The sequence below is a fragment of the Sus scrofa genome, chromosome 7, assembly GCF_054392235.1.
Source record: "Sus scrofa isolate SSC_HxYL_T2T_F1_AM1 chromosome 7, Sscrofa_HxYL_maternal_Yorkshire_Landrace_v2.0, whole genome shotgun sequence".
In the NCBI taxonomy this organism is placed as follows: Eukaryota; Metazoa; Chordata; class Mammalia; order Artiodactyla; family Suidae; genus Sus; species Sus scrofa.
Window position 1 is genome coordinate 64,384,233 of NC_139389.1, and position 16,733 is coordinate 64,400,965.

The 16,733-nt window shown below is 49.3% G+C and overlaps 2 protein-coding genes across 3 annotated transcripts; one reads left to right on the forward strand and one right to left on the reverse strand.

Annotated features, from left to right (window-relative positions):
* Positions 1-98: 98 nt before the first annotated feature.
* On the reverse strand, positions 99-3,732 carry CIB1 (calcium and integrin binding 1). 2 transcript variants are annotated; one of them, XM_021098979.2, is made up of 7 exons: positions 3,597-3,732; positions 3,425-3,459; positions 2,221-2,329; positions 1,469-1,619; positions 1,206-1,324; positions 1,041-1,129; positions 99-354 (listed from the first exon to the last, which is right to left on the reverse strand). In XM_021098979.2, the coding sequence occupies exons 1-7, from the start codon at positions 3,645-3,647 to the stop codon at positions 333-335; spliced, it is 576 nt and encodes a 191-aa protein (XP_020954638.1). In that variant the 5' UTR covers positions 3,648-3,732; the 3' UTR covers positions 99-332. The 2 variants fall into 2 exon arrangements, with proteins under 2 accessions (XP_020954638.1, XP_084824819.1); XM_084968693.1 differs by lacking the exons at positions 2,221-2,329; positions 3,425-3,459.
* Positions 3,733-4,007: 275 nt separating this feature from the next.
* GDPGP1 (GDP-D-glucose phosphorylase 1) lies at positions 4,008-13,710 on the forward strand. Its single transcript, XM_003482236.5, has 2 exons — positions 4,008-4,084; positions 11,891-13,710. The coding sequence occupies exon 2, from the start codon at positions 11,900-11,902 to the stop codon at positions 13,052-13,054; it is 1,155 nt and encodes a 384-aa protein (XP_003482284.1). The 5' UTR covers positions 4,008-4,084; positions 11,891-11,899; the 3' UTR covers positions 13,055-13,710.
* The last annotated feature ends 3,023 nt before the right edge of the window (positions 13,711-16,733 follow it).

Consider the following 16,733-nt stretch of genomic DNA (forward strand, 5'->3'; position numbering starts at 1 on the left):
CCTTCTTTAGATCCTAGTTATTCCCGATGTAACCAAAGGCCCCTAGAGGTCCACTCCTTCTTCATACCAGCTTTGCTAGTATTACACGAAGGCTCAAAAACTTTTGAATCTTTTATTTTATTATTGATTAGTAGAAACACAGAGCGATGACAATGGCAATGAGGGGAGAGGCCCTGAGGTGGAAGGCCCTCCCCTGCCCCAGGCAAGACTGCACAGTGCCAGCTCCAGGCTGGGCCAGCTTGGCCGGCCCTGGCAACACGGGTGAAACCCTGGCCACAGCTCAGCAGTGGGAAGGTTCTTCGACAGGATGCTGGGACATGCTGTGCCTCCTGTCACAGGACGATTTTAAAGGAGCTAAACAAGAGAAGGATGCATTGGGTTTTCAAGAGGAGGGTAGGGCCTAACCCCCAACTTACCACCTCTCCCACGAGACCCTTTGGAATGGGCTGTGCCCCACATCGTGAGTTTCCTTTAGAAGAGCTACCCTGGAGTTCCTGTCGTGGCTCAGCGGTAATGAACCTGACTAGGATTCATGAGGATGTGGGTTCAATCCCTGGCCTCTCTCAGAGAGTTAAGGATCCTACATCGCTATGGCTGTGGTGTAGGCTGGCAGCTACAGCTCCGATTTGATCCCTAGCCTGGGAACTTCCATATGCCATGGGTGCAGCTCTTAAAAGCAAAAAAGAAGAGCCACCCTAAGACGATTACAGGAGGCAGGCAGCTTTCTCACCCCAGCTACCACCTCCCATAATAAGAGACCGGGGGTTCCCATTATGGCTCAGTGGTAATGAACTCAACTAGTATCCATCAGGATGTGGGTTCAATCCCTGGCCTCAGTGGGTCAGGGATCCAGTGTTGCCCTGAGCTGTGGTGTAGGTCGAAGTCTCGGGTTGGATCCCACGTTGCTGTGGCTGTGGCATAGGCCAGCCGCTACAGCTCCAATTCGACCCCTAGCCTGGGAACCTCCATATGCCGTGGGTGCGGCCCTAAAAAAGAAAAAGAGAGAGACCCCGTGCAGTAGATGGGAACTGTGGTCATACCTGGCAAAGTCTGGTGAGCGTGAGATGACGTGCTGGAACTCAGAGAGATTGATGGTCCCATCCCTATCGATGTCAGACTCTTCTAGGATCTGGGAAAGGGACAGCTTCAGGTTGAAGCCCAACCTTTCCCTCCTGCTCCCCAGCCAGGCCGGCCCCAATGCTCACATTGTCGATGAGCTGCTTCATCTCGGAAGCACTGAGCCGGGTATCCTCACCCTCTCCTGTGAGGCAGTTCACGAGCTGGCTCAAGTCTTCTCTGTTCAGGGTTCCATCATCATCAAAGTCTAGGGACCAGAAACAGGAAGGCAGAAAGGATGTGGTCAGGATGACCTCTAAGGCTCCATGAATGCCCCCCGGCTCCCAAGCAGTGCCCCCCCACTGAGTGCACGTCGGAAGCACTGGTATCCTGCCTGGCTCCTGGTCCTTACCGAAGATGCGGAAGGCATAGTGGGACTTGATGTCTGGGGTTGCTGTGTCACTGAACACACTGAGGAGGTCTAAGAAGTCCTCAAAGCTCAGGCTGTCTCTGGTTGGTGATGTGGAGAAGACCTTGCAGATTCGTTCCTTAAAGGGGTTGGCCTAGGCAAGAAAGCCGCTTATGAACACCGCAGGCGGGATGCAGCCCAAGTCACACTCAAACCCCATCAGGAAACTGGGGGGAGCAGTTTCAGGTTCATGGAGGAGAACGATCAGCGCTTTGGGGCTGCACAGAGGCCAGGAGGACCAATGGCTCAGCTGGGGAAGGGACAGGGACAGCTTCTTGGGAGTCAGAGCTTAACCCAAAGGAAGGCCTGGGAGCAGAGAAGGAAGAGGACATCGTCCTAAGCAAAGGGAACAAGATGGGCTGGTTATTGTAAAACACAATCGTTTAACTGAGCACTTACTGTGTTATGGCACCAGGCCAGGCCCTTTGCATGGAAATTTTCAGAGCAGCCCTATGGAGAGGCAATCAGCCTCTAGACTAGAATTTCTCAAGCTTTGATTAGGTAATTCATCTCCTCCTAAAGGATGAAACTCTGAATCTCCAAGAGTAGGTCTGAGAACCCCAGTTGACAAAACACCCTTCTAGATAATCCCTCTGGAGGATTATGGTAGAGCCCTAGCCCCCAGAACAGAGCAAAGACTAGAATGGCTGCACAATCTCAAAAGGAATAGCAGAGGGAGGCTGAGGGGCTGGCACCTTGAGCTCTGGAAGGCTGAGGATCTGCTCCAAGGACACTCGCACCTGCAGGGACTCCTCCACACCTCGGTGCTCCTGGGGAAGCAGCTCACAAAACCTCCTGTGGGCTCTGGCAGGAGGGGAAGCCGTTGGGGTGTCTTCCTGTTTGTGTTATATCCCCACTCCTTGCTTTGCTGCCCATTATCAACCAGGTGAGGAGCTGAGCCCCATACATATAACCTCTGAGTCTCAGGCATGATAAGCCTAAAGGAGATACATCACAAGACAGCAAAGGCTGGGAGTCCATTCTTGCAGTGGGTTTTTAACTGAGGGCCTGCTGTCTCCCAGGCACTGTGCTGGGCCCTGTTTCTAGGCTTCCTGAGGGATGGAGAGGTCAGGGAAGGAGCTAGAAGTTGGCCCTGAAGAACAAGGGAAAAAAGCTAAAGTGAAATCCCATGCTCATCTCATTTCAGGAATCTCCTGCAGCTCCTCAAAGCAGCTATCCTGAGCTATCGCCTCCTTAGGCCCCACCTCATTCCCACTGGGATTATTTTTGCGGAGAAAAACCAGGAAGCTCCTCACTCAAGTGCCCAGGTCACATAACGGTGCTCCCCCCACCCCCCGCTTGGTAGGGGGCGTCTAGCCCCAGGTCAAACCCTCTTACTAAGTGTAGCCTTAGGTGAGTTCCCCAAATTCTCTGAACCTGTTTCACTATCCCCATACCTCCCTCGTGAGGGTTACATTAGGTAACGTAGGCACCCTGTTAACACAGGCTGGTGCATGGTAAGTGCGTTAACGGTTACTGTATTATTGAGGTAAAGGAGCCAGGCTCCCCAAAGCCTCCCTGGCTTTGTCAGTAGGCAAAGCAACCCTGAACTACAGCCCCTGCCGAACTGTGGCAGGAAATGCGCTTATGCAGAAGCCCGTGGAGCGCGGGGTCAAAGAGCGCCCAACTTTGGCTGGAGGCTGCGAGGTGGTTCCGCGGTGCACCGCTGGGTCAGCCGGGGCAGGCAGGGAGGGCGTGCCAGGAAGAGGGCACAGACTAGGGCCCAGGGCCGAGTTTCCAGTTCCGGCTCAGATGTTGACCTCAGGCAGGCCCCAGTCCCCCTATCCCCTATGGCGGGGCCTTAGTTTGCGCATCTCTAAAACAGAAGCCCCACGCCCACCCGAGCCCCCGAAGCCGCCTCTAGAGGATCGCAGAAGTGAGTTTCGAGACAGCACTTACAGGAGAATCTCCTGCTTGGTCAGGAACGTCAAGTCCTGAAAGGCGAAACAAGAAACGGGGTCAGCGGGCCGCCTAGAGGCCAGAGGCCGCGTCCGATCTGCCGCCGCTCGAGGACCCGCCTCTCGAACACCGAGCCTCGCGCAAACTTCCTGGGGACCCGCGTCTTGCGCACCTGGTACTCAGCCAGCAGCTCCTTGGACAGGCGACTGCCCGAGCCCCCCATCGCCGCGCTGCGCGCAGACCTCCGCGAACTCTTCTCCGGACCCCGGCAACTTTCTCACTTCCGCCCTCCCGCAGCGTCACCGTCCGGTCCCCGCGGCAACCGCTCCAGGGGCCTCCGCCCCCGGGCCCGCCCCCACCTCGAAGCTCCCAGGCGCTCCCAGCCGCGTTCAGCCTACTGGCTCCCGGCTCCAGGCGGTTCCTGGCGAGCTGGAGGCGGGGCCCGGGGCGGGGCCGGACGCTCCGGGGCGGAGCCCAGGCCGCACGGCCCCGCCGGCGGGATGGGCGGGGCGGGCCGGGCCGCGCCGCGCCGCGCGCCTGCGTGCCGGATGCGCATGCGTTAAGGACGCCACGCCCTCGCTATGCTTTTGGCGGAAGTCGCGTGGTGCAACCACCTCACCTGCAGCGGGTGGCAGCGGTGGCGGCCTTGGACGGAGTCAGGTAAGGGGCATCAGGCATGTGTCTAGAACCAGGGTGACCGAGAAACGTCGTGACTCGCTGAGTGGTCCGAGGCGTTCGGCAGCCCCTTTTCCCAGCGAAGGCTTTTTTTTTTTTAATTTCTCAAATGAATTTATCACATCTGTAGTTGTATAATAATCATAACAATCCAGTTTCACAGGATTTTCATCCCATAACCCAAGCACATCCCCCCACCCCCCAAACTGTCTCCTCCGGAGACCATAAGTTTTTCTGTGTCTGTGAGTCAGCATCTGTTCTGCAAAGAAGTTCAGTCTGTTCTTTTTGCAGATTCCACATGTCAGTGAAAGCATTTGATGTTGGTGTCTCATTGTATGGCTGACTTCACTTAGCCTGATAATTTCTAGGTCCATCCATGTTGCTAAAAATGCCGGTATTTCGTTCCTTTTAATGGCTGAGTAATATTCCATTGTGTATATGTACCACCTTTTCTTGATCCACTCCTCTGTCAATGGACATTTAGGTTGTTTCCATGTCTTGGCTATTGCAAATAGTGCTGCAGTGAAGGTGAGCATCGGAGTACATGTGTCTTTTCGAGTCGTGGTTTTCTCTGGATAGATGCCCAGGAGTGGGATTGCTGGATCAAATGGTAGTTCTATGTTTAGTTTTCTGAGGCATCTCCATACTGTTTTTCACAGTGGCTGTACCAATTTACATTCCCACCAACAGTGTAATAGGTTTCTTTTTCTCCACACCCTCTCCAGCACTTATTGTTTGTAGACTTTTTGATGATGGCCCTTCTGACTGGTGTAAGGTGGTACCTCATCGTGGTTTTGATTTGCATTTCTCTAATAATGAGTGATGTTGAATATCTTTTCGGTGTGTTTCTCAGCCATCTGTATGTCTTTGGAGAACTGTCTGTTTAGATCTTCTTCTGCCCATTTTTGGATGGGGTTGTTTGTTTTTTTTGGTATAGAGCTGCAGAAGGTGCCAGGGAGGGCTTTTGCACTCAGATGTTATCACTGAGCACCTGCTGTACGTGTTGCAGTCTCGTGCCACCTCTCCAGAAATAGCCATAATCTTGCTGTCTACTGAGGCTGTTTACTGAGGGCCCAGTGAATGCCGAGTACCGTGTATAGTTAGCTTCGATTCTTAAAACAGTTCTTCAAGGTAAGTTCCCATTTTACAGGTGTGGAAATCCTGAGGCCCAGAGGGGTTCGGTGACTTGTCTAGACTCGGGCCTTTAGAAAGTGGTTGCTTCAGTCCGAGGCTCTTTTCAAGCCTCCCCACTGATGTGTTCCTCACTCCAGCCTACATGCCGTCCTCTGACCCCACCCTGCATTCAAAACTGCGTGCTCAGAGGAGGTATGGACTGAAGCTGATTTGTTGCTCTTGTCCCCTCTCAATCCCCAGGACAGTACTTGACAGTTAATAGGTGCTCGGTATTTATTGAATATATGCATGAATAAATGAACCTATACTGTTCCAAAAGGTGAGGAATGACAAACTACGGAGTGGAGGAGATGGAGGTGAAGTTAATTCTTTTTTCTTTTTTAGGGCCACACCTGTGGAATATGGAAGTTCCCAGGCTAGAGGTTGAATCGGAGCTGCAGCTGCCTGCCTACACCACAGCCATAGCAATACTGGATCTGAGCTGTACCTGCGACCTACACCATATCTCACAGCAGTGCTGGATCCTTAACCCACTGAGCAAGGCCAGGGATCAACCTGCATCCTTATGGACACTTATGTCAGGTTCTTAAACCCACTGAGCCACACCGGCAACTCCCGAGATTGATTCTTTTTAAATGTTGTTTTCAGCTCTAATAAGGTATCATTGACAAATAACATTCTTGATTCTTTGAGTTCATTCCAGTTGCTCATCTTTGTAAAGTCGAAATGTGAGCATGTCAGTCTCAGTTCAAAACCATTAAGAGGTTAAATACCCAAATCCTAGCTCCTCTGTAATCTGACTTCAGCCATTCTCTCTCTCTGCCATCTCCTCAAGCTTTCTGGGTTTCCACATTATGGGCTCTCAGTTCCTCTTCCATCCTATCCTCAGGGAATTCTCTCCTGATTCCCTAGACTAGATTAAGAATCCGTCTTACACTCTCAGAGGACCCAGTGCGCCTCCTTGACAGCATGTATCATGTTTGCAGTCTCTATTTACTTGGGTGATGCTTGGGTTAATGTCTGTTTCCCCTGCTGAACTGTAAGCCCCATGATGATTGATGGGAATCATTCTCTCTAGGACCTGATAAGTGGCAGTTGTAAAGTAAATGCTGGCTGGGTGGCTGAAATTTTCCCGGCCCTCAAAAATTAGGTGATCATCAAAGAGTGACTTAGTAAAAGACTCACTATGTCTACCTGTGAGTCCCAGCACTGTGGGAATATTCCATTCCAGAACGTGGAGGCTGCAGAGCACTGGGAACACCAAAACCAGTCAAAAGGACTGGCATGTAGTCTCTTGACAGTAGGCTCCTTCTGTCAAGAGGGCTTGGTCTTCAGACAGTAAAAGGCAAAGAGCAGGGTTCCTGTTGTGACTCAGCGGGTTAAGAACCCTACGTCCATGAGGATTCAGGTTCAATTCCTGGCCTCTCTCGGTGGGTTAGGGATCCAGCATTGCTGTCGCAGCCGAGCGCCACAGCATGTGGCTCAGAGCCATCATTGCTGTGGCTGTGGCATAGGCCGGCAGCTACAGGTCCAGTTCAAGCCCTAGCCAGGGACCTTCCATATGCCCAAGATGCTGCCTTTAAAATAAATAAATAAATAAATAAATAAATAAGATAAAAGACAAAGAGCAAGAGGCTGTCACAGTATCTTCTGTGCTAGACTGAGGAGAGGGAGGGAGTGCCAGACAGTAAAGGAAAATCCCTGCTTCATGGTGAGACTGTATCTCTTCATGGTGAAGATCTGGGAATTGGCTCTGGGCCATGGTGACCAGCTGTGGTCTAGATTGCCCAGCCAGGGAGTTCCTGTTGTGTCTCAGCAGGAATGAATCTGGCTAGTATCCCTGAGGATGCAGGTTCGATTCCTGCCCTCTCTCAGTGGGTTGGGGATCTGGTGTTGCTGTGAGCGGTGGTGTAGGTCACAAACGTGGCTCGGATCGGGCATTGCTGTGGCTGTGGTTTCGGCCGGCAGCTGTAGCTCTGATTCGACCCTTAGACTGGGAACTTCCATATGCTGAGGGTGTGGCCCTAAAAAGAAAAAAAAAAAAAATTAGATTGCCCAGCCCTCTCACTTGACTCTGAACCCTGCTTCATGGAGTAACCTTTAGATTATGGTTTTGCTTCCTGGTAGATTTTTGTGATGGGGGAAGGACTATACCATCCAGCCACTAAGAACATTTTTGTGTTATTTGATGTGTTTCTCATTATAAATTATTAAATAGGCACTCTGGGGAGTTCTCCTGTGGCTCACCAGGTTAAGGATTTGGCATTGTCACTGCAGCAGCTTGGCTCACTGCTGTGGCCCAGGAACTTCCCCATGCCACAGGTGCAGCCAACAAAGAAAAAAAATATATGCATTCTGAGTCATCCAGCAGTCCCTGCTGAGCGTGGTTAGGAAATTGTTATTCCTCTGCCCAATTAACCTTTGATACAGTGGAAACTGAGTGGCTGATTTAAAAACAGCTCCTAGTGAAAATTCTCGTTTTGGTGCCATTGGGTTAAGACCCCAGATGGTATACGTGAGGCCTTGCTCAGTGGATTAAAGATCTGCCATCGCCACCAGTTGTGGTGTAGGTTGCAGACATGGCTCAGATCTGGTGTGGCTGTGGCATAGGCTGGCAGCTGCATCTCTAATTCGACCTCCACCCCCCGGGAACTTCCATATGCCACAGGTGCAGCCCTAAAAAGAAAAAAAGTAGCTCCTAGAGCTATTTGTTGTAAAAATCATTTTGTTTCTTGACTGGGTCTTTCAAAGATTTGTTCACTGATCATGTTTTTGTCCAAGTACCAATGCTTGGATTTGTGAATCCAACTTTTTTTTTCCCCCAAGACATTTTTTTCCTGGCTTGCAGTATAGTTTCCCTCTTCTTGTTTTCTTTGAGACATGAGCTAGAATGGCCACACAGGTTTGTCTGAGGTGGTGACCTTTTATCTGAGACGTGAAGGAGCCAGGCATTTGAAGAAAACTCAGAAGAAGGGTATTGTAGGCTGAAGGAACAGAAAGTGCCAAGGCCCTGAACAGGAACACACTTAGGAGGAGTGGGGAGCAGGGTAGATAGGAGAAGAGTGGTAGGAGGGGAGGAGAGAGGGAGGCATAGCTAAGCCAGAGGCCAGAGGCTGTGGTGAGGAAATGAACTTTGTTCTAGGGGCTTAGGGTCAGATCCCTAGTGAATGGAAGAGCCAGAATTCAAACACCTTGTCAGCCTCTAAAATCGAAGCTGTCACCTTTCTCCCAAGATGCTTCCCACCGCACAGGCTTGTTGTGAAGGTCACCTGGGTGGACCTGGGAAGCCCCCAGGCCATGCCGGGCACAACGTAGACATGCAACTAGTGTTCCTTTCTCCTGGTTTTCCTATACAGGTTCCGTCCAGTCACATGGTCGTATGGTTTGTCACTCTAAAGTATTTCTCTTTATTCCTAGGTCATGCTTTTGCTTCTAGTTCACTTTGAGTACAACCATACCCACTTTCTAGTGACTCTATTTGTCTTTTCTGATATTTTTAGCCTTTTGATATCATCTTGGTCCTAGCCGCTGGCTTTTAATGTAATTCCAATTTTTTTTTTTTTTTTTTTTTTTTTTTTGCTTTTTAGGGCCACATCCATGGCATATGGAGGTTCCCAAGCTAGGGGTCAAATCAGAGCTGTAGCTGCCGGCCTACACCACAGCCACAGCCACGCCAGATCTGAGTTGCGTCTGCGACCTACACCACAGCTCACGGTAACGCCGGATCCTTAACCCAGTGAGCGAGGCCAGGGATTGAACCTGCATCCTTATGGATGCTAGTCAGATTTGTTTCTGCAGAGCCACAACGGGAACTCCTGTAATTCCAAATTTGTATCTGAACCAGATTCTTAGCCTTGATATCCAGGTTTGACTATCCATCTGTCTACACCACTTCTCTTGAATGCCCAGGCTGCATCTCAAACTCAGTAATCAAAATTGTACTCTTGGAGTTCCCTGGTGGTTAAGGATCAGGTGTTGTTACTGCTGTGGCTAGGGTCACCACTGTGGTACAGGTTTGATTCTTGGCCTGCAGTGACAATGCCAGGTCCTTAACCTGCTGTACCACAAGAAAACTTCTGGTCACACTTTCTATCCCTTAAACAGACCTGCCCTGCAGGACTAATGGCCTTGCACCTAGAATTTCCTTTGCCTAGAACATGCTTTACTCAGCTATTCACTGGAGGCCTATTCTCATCCTTCCTGTCTTAGCTCAGCTGTCATCTCAGCCCCACCCTCTTATAGAAGTAGAATGCAAAAAAAAAAAAAAGGGGGGGAGTTCCTATTGTGGCTCAGTGAACCCAACTAGCATCCATGAGGACGAGGGTTCTATCCCTGGCCTTGCTTAGTGAGTTAGGATCCAGTATTGTTGTGAGCTGTGGTATAGGTTGCAATGCAGCTCAGATTTGGTGTGGCTGTGGCTGTGGTGTAGGCTGGCAACTACAGCTCCAATTCAGCCCCTAGCCTGGGACCTCAGGTGTGGCCCTAAAAAAGACAAAAACAAAAAAAAAGAGGTAGAATGCTGTCATCCTGCCCCTTAGTCACTCTCTGTTGTATCACTTGTTTATTTCCCATTTCCCACAAAAGGCTATCACCTCGGGTAGTTAACATTTTCCTTTTGCTTATCATCTGACTCCACCCCAGGATGTTAAGTTCCATAAGGATAAGGACTTTGTTCTCCTTATTTGCTACACTGTCCTCATACCCAGCAGTTACTTCATAAATGCTTGGGTTTTGTGACTCGGCTGAACACAGAGCAGGGTACACAGAAGAGGTACCCCAGGTTGTCAACAGTGGGGATTAGGTGGGCTTTGACCCTGAATGAATGAATGCATGCTTGCATGAGAGTAAATGAATACTGTCTTCAGCTTAGCTCGACAAATTCTTTTTTCTTTTGTCTTTTTAGGGCCTCATCCATGGCATATGGAGGTTCCCAGGCTAGGGGTTGAATGGGAGCTATAGCTGCCAGCCTACGCCAGAGCCATAGCAATTTCAGATCCAAGCTATGTCTGCGACCTACACCACAGCTCAGACAACGCGGGATCCTTAACCCGCTGAGTGAAGCCAGGGATCGAACCTGCGTCCTCATGGATACTAGTCAGGTTTGTTAACTGCTGAGCCACAACCAGAATTCCTGTACCACATCTTAATCCATTCATCTGTTGATGGACTTTGAGGTTGATTCCATGTCTTGGCTCTTGTGAATAGTGCTACAGTGAACATAAGGGCGCACATATCTTTTTGAATTAATAGTTTTGTCCAGATATATGCCTAGAAGTGGGATTGTTGAATCATATGGTAGTTTTCTATTTAGTTTTCTGAGGAACCTCTATACTATTTTCCATAGTGGTTGTGTCAGTTTACATTCCCACCAACAGAGTACGAGGGTTCCCTTTTATCCACACGCTCTCCAGCATTTGTTATTTGTAGCCTTATTAATGATGGCCATTCTGACCAGTATGAGGTGGTACCTCACTGGAGTTTTGATTTGCATTTGTCTAGTATTTAGTGGTGGTGAGCATTTCTTCATGTGCCTACTGGCCATCCGTATAGCTTCTTTGGAGAAATGTCTATTTAGGTCTTCCCATGTTTCATTTGGGTTGTTTGTGTTTTGGTTGTTGAGTTTTTTGGTTGTTGAGTTTTTTGGTTGTTGAGTTGTGTGAGTTGTTTGTATGTTTTGGAGATGAAGCCCTTGTGACTTGCATTGTTTGCAGCTATTTTCTCCTATTCTGTAGGTTGTCTTTTCGTTTTTTTTCTTTATGGTTTCCTTTGCTCTGCAAGAGCTTGTCAGTTTGATTAGGTCCCATTGGCTTATTTTTGTTTTTCTTTCTATTGCTTTGGGAGACTGACCTAAGAAAACACTTGTACGGTTGATGTCAGAGAATGTTTTGCCTAGACTCACGTTTAATAGAATAATTTAAGGAGTTCCATGGTAGCCCAGCAGGTTAAGGATCCAGCATTGTCACTACTGTGGTGCCAGTCACTGCTATGGTTTGATCCCTGGTCCAGGAACCATATGTGTGTGTGTGTATATATATACATATACATACATATACATAAATACACACACACGCACGCACATATTTTTTTTTTCTTTTGCTATGCCCAGGGCATGCAAAAGTTTCTGGGCCAGGGATCGAAACTGTGCCACAGCAGTAACAGTGCTAGATCCTTAACCCAATGAGCCACCAAGGAACTCCCCCCCACCTTTTTTTGTCCTTTTAGGGCCACACTTCGGTATATGGAGGTTCCCAGGCCAGGAGTCGAATCAGAGCTGCAAGTGCCAGCCTAGGCCAGAGCCACAGCAACACCAGATCCAAGCCGTGTCTGCAACCTACACCACAGCTCACGGCAACGCTGGATCCTTAACCTGCTGAGCAAGGCCAGGGATCCAACCCACAACCTCATGGTTCCTAGTCAGATTCGTTTCCGCTGCACCGTGACAGGAACTTCCCAATTTTTATTTTTAATTCAGCAAAAAGGTATGTGAATCTGCAGATGATAAACTTATGAGCGTTTTCCGTGGTTTCAAAATATTTTACCAAAGGCATACATTACTGTTATAATCAGACCGAAGAGTAAAGTTTATTTGAAAATAAAAATAAAGTGTCTGGAAATGGGATAGCATCATGTATTTTTCACCCCTCATGATCGTTTCAGGTCAGCCCCATGGCTGGTACACGTGATTCAAATGAGACTTCCTATTTGCTACCTCCAGACAGCAAGGACTGGGAAGGGCATGGCATTCCCGATTTTGTCTACAGGCAGAAGGAACTTGTACCAGAAGGGATTCAGTGGCCAAAGAATGCACCCAGCCTCCTGGACACACTGCCACTGTCTCGCTTCGACTCTGCGCTCTGCTCGGCCTGGAGGCAGCGGATGGAGCTGGGCCTGTTCCGTTACCACCTTGGGGAGCTGCAGACCCAAACCCTCCCTGGTGCTGTGGGGTTCGTTGCTCAGCTGAATGTGGAGCGAGGTGTGCAGAGAAGGCGCCCCCAAAACATCAGGAGCGTGAGGCAAGCGTTTGACCCGGAGCAGTTTAACTTCAACCAGATCCGGCCAGGAGAAGTCCTCTTCCGCTTGCACCCAGCCCCGATCCCCGGTGCCCTCCAGCAAGAGGATATCCTCGTGGTGATCAACGTCAGCCCCCTGGAGTGGGGCCACGTGCTGCTGGTGCCTGAGCCGGCGCGAGGACTCCCCCAGCGCCTGCTGCCAGGGGCTCTGCGGGCCGGGGTGGAGGCTGTGTTGCTGAGCTCACACCCGGGCTTCCGTGTCGGCTTCAACAGCCTGGGTGGCTTGGCCTCAGTGAACCACCTCCACCTGCATGGCTATTACCTGGCCCACAGACTGCCCGTAGAGGGGGCCCCAAGCGAACCCCTGGACCCCAAGGGCCGACTACATCTGCTCCAGGCGCCCCCAGCTCCTGGCTTCCTCTTTTACACAAGTGGGCCAGGGCCCAGCTTGGAAGCCTTGATAAGCCGGGTATGTCGGGCCACTGACTACCTGACTGACCATGACATTGCCCATAACTTGTTTGTGACGCGGGGGAGCCCCCCTGGAAAGACATCATCTTCCTCAACCCTCACAGGGGTCCGAGTAATTCTGTGGGCCCGGAAGTCCAGCTTTGGGATAAAGGACGGTGAGGCATTCAACGTTGCCCTCTGTGAGCTGGCGGGGCACCTCCCTGTCAAAACATCCCAGGACTTCAGCAGCCTGACAGAGGCAGCGGCTCTGGCCATCATCCAAGACTGTCTGCTGCCCCCAGCTCAGGCAGAAGAGGTGCAGGCAGCACTGGTGGCCTTGACAGCCCAGGAGGAGCCATAATCCTTGCAGAAGTATTTATTTTGGTTCTTTGGGAGGGGAGTGTCCTTTTTGTTAATTGTTTTTGTTGGCTTGGCAGTGCCCCCAACATATGGAAGTACCTGGGCTAGGTATAGAACCTGCATCACAGTGACCCAAGCCACAGCAGTGACAAACCAGATCCCTAACCCACTGAGCCATCGGGGAACTCCCCAGAAGTATTTATTTTGTTACTGATCTAAGCCTTTTTCCGGAGAGCTGTCCATCATGATCATGTGGGCACTTGTACTAATGCCTTCTCACCTGTCTTGGTCGAAGGGGAAGGATAAAGAACTGGGAAGTGGTCTCTTTAAAGAGGAGGAACATTGAGAGTTCCCGTGGTGGTGCAGTGGTTAATGAATCCTACCAGGAACCATGAGGTTGCAGTTCAATCCCTGGCCTTGCTCAGTGGGTTAAGGATCCAGCGTTGCCGTGAGCTGTGGTGTAGGTCACAGACGCGGCTCGGATCCCGTGTTGCCACGGCTCTGGCATAGGCCGGCGGCTGCAGCTCTGATTCGACCCCTAGCCCAGGAACCTCCATATGCCACGGGAGCGGCCCAAGAAATGGCAAAAAGACCACCAAAAAAAAAAAAAAAAAAAAAAAAAGAGGAGGAACCTTGGAATAAATGAAATGAAAGAGCCCTTGTGGTTGTATCTTCTCTCTTCACCTTTATTCTTAGCCAGACCCCAGGGGTATTGAACCTCTTGTTAAGAAGGGAGTGTATGCAAGAGTTGGACCTACTCCTGACTTTGTAGATGCTGACTTTTCTCTGCCTTTCCCATCAAGCCTTAGCAAAGGGATAGTGTATCATTTCCTCTGTTCTTGCCTCTCAGCTTGTTCTTTTGCCCACCACTAAGTTTTATTCCTGCATCCTGCCCTGTATTTTTCCCCTCCATCCACATGCCTTTTTTTTTTTTTTTGTCTTTTTAGGGCTGCACCTGCAGCATATGGAAGTTCCCATGCTCAGAGCTGAATCAGCGCTGTAGCTGCCAGCCTACATCACAGCCACAGCAATGCCAGATCCAAGCCGCACCTGCAACCTACACCACAGCTCACAACAATGCTAGATCCTTAACCCACTTAGTGAGGCCAGGGATCGAACCTGCATCCTCATGGATACTAGTAAGATTCATTTCCACTACGCCACGATGGGAACTCCCCTACCCCCTGTTTATAGCACACTTTCCGCCTACCTAGCCACCTCTGACTTTTCCTCCAGCCCCAGTGCTGAGCTGAGCGTTCTTCACATACATCATTTCATGTGAAAACAAGGTGTCCTCACAACTTGAAAGCTGCAGACCCTCTTAATACCTGCATTTAGTAGATGAAGAGATGGAGGCTGACAGGTTTAGTAACTTGTCCAGGGTCAGATAGTTCAAAAGTGATGGAGTCAGGACTGTAGCACCGAATTCAGACATCAGAAGCTGAGCTGGGACTGTGCACATGTCACTGCCATGTTAACATCTCACTGAGATCAGGCAGAGTATGCATCACAACTGTCTCTTAAGAAAAAGTTTAACATTGGGAGTTCCCGTTGTGGCTCACGGGGTTCAGAGCCCTGCTTGTATCCATGGGGATGCGTCAATTCGACCTCTAGCCTGGGAACTTCCGTAGGTCGTGGGTGTAGCCCTAGAAAACAAAAAAAAAACAAAAACAAAAACAAAAAAAGGAAGGAAGAAAAGAAAAAGTTTAACATTTAAATTTCTATTAACAGTTTTTAGTCACTTTCATGTTTTTGGCACATTGGAATCATTTCAGCGTGACGCCTCTTCTGTAAGCCTTTGCAAGTAGAGGCTCCCATAACATCACTTTGTTTTGCCTGATCACCCTCTGAACGGACTGCAGATGACTTATCTAGCACAGTGGACTTCATGTCCAAGGTGATGAGTCCAAATACCACTATTTTCCCAGTTTTTCCTTAAGACTAATATTCTAGAGGAAAGCCTTCTCTGGCCTCCAATACTTTTTTCCACAAAAAGTTAAAAAAAAAAAAAGATCTAGGAGTTTCTGTTGTGGCTCAGTGGTTAATGAATCCAACTAGGAACCACGAGGTTGTGACTTCTATCCCTGGTCTTGCTCAGTGGGTTAAGGACCTGGCATTGCCATGAGCTGTGGTGTAGGTTGCAGACGTGGCTCAGATCCAGCGTTGCTGTGGCTCTGGTGTAGGCCAGCAGCTACAGCTCCGATTAGACCCCTAGCCTGGGAACCTCCATATGCCGCAGGAGCCACCCTAGAAAATGCAAAAAGACAAAAGTCAAATTGGTTTTCTTTATGGTGGTACTTCTCAGCCATGTATATTTTTTGAATTATCAAGAAGGGGATTTATGGAAGCTTTTTCTACCCTTGAATATGGAACACTTAGGGGGACCCGTTGTACTCAGAGCTCTGGGCTTTGACCACAATAGGGAGGTAAGAAGAATTGATCCATCCCAGAGTCTCTTCACCTCTTTGCTTGCTTTTTTATTTATTTATTTTGCTTTTCAGGGCTGTACCTGCAGCATATGGAAGTTCCCAGGCTAGGAATCTAATCGGAGCTACAGCTGCCAGCCCACTCCACAGCTCACGGTAATACCAGATCTGAGCTGCAACTGTGACCTACACCATAGCTCACGGCAATGCTGGATCCTTAACCCACTACGTGAGGCCAGGGATCAAACCCGCAACCTCATGGTTCCTAGTCAGATTTGTTTTCGCTGTGCTATGGTGGGAACTCCCCTCTTTGCTTGCTTTTTGAGAGGGTCTCTTACTAAAGGGTTTTGGTCTTGATCTAAGGTAATCAAAATTAACCCCTAATTAAAACCTTGAAGAGTTTTTAATTGGGGTTAATAAATTTCCATTTTAGGGAGAATACTTAAGTTGCAATCAATGGATGGATGAATGAAGGAGGAAAGAAAAGAATCAGGGAATCCAATGAAGAGGTGGTTGAACAGGCAGGTTCCCTGCTGGTGGAATGGTTAAGATTAGGGACTTTCACTGCTGTGGCCTTTCACTGGCTGGTCTGGGAACTTGAGATCCCACATCAAGCCAGCTGCATGCAGCAGACAAAAAAAAAAAGTTGCTGAATGGTGACAGTTCAGGCAAGAAGTGATGATTCAGGTTCTAGAACAGTGCCTGGAACATTAAATATTTGTTAAAAGTGTTAGAAAAATGTGCATCCTGGAAGGAAGACAGGGAATTCCAAAGCATTTCGAGGGGATAATTTTTTTTTTTTTTTTTGCTTTTGAGGGCCACACCTGCGGCATGTGACAGTTCCCAGGTTAGGAGTTGACTCAGAGCCACAACTGCAGGCCTACACCACAACCACAACAACTCGGAATCCAAGCCACATCTGCGACCTCCACCACAGCTCACAGCAACACCAGATCCTTAACCTACTGAGCAAGGCCAGGGATCAAACCTGCATCTTCATACACACTAGTTGGATTCTTAAACAGCTGAGCCACAAGGAGGACTCCATGTAATCTTGATGTGACAGATTGGGCCAAGTTTGCTGGAAGTGTGATGGTGGATAGTGAACGGGAAGGGGAGGCAACAGTGAAGGAGCAGTGGAGGGCATGTGTGCTAATAACGGCTGTCCTCAAGACATAGTTACTAAAAAAAATAATAACAAAGAAAGAAAATAAATAAATAAAATGAAACGCAACCAAATGTTTGTCCCTAACG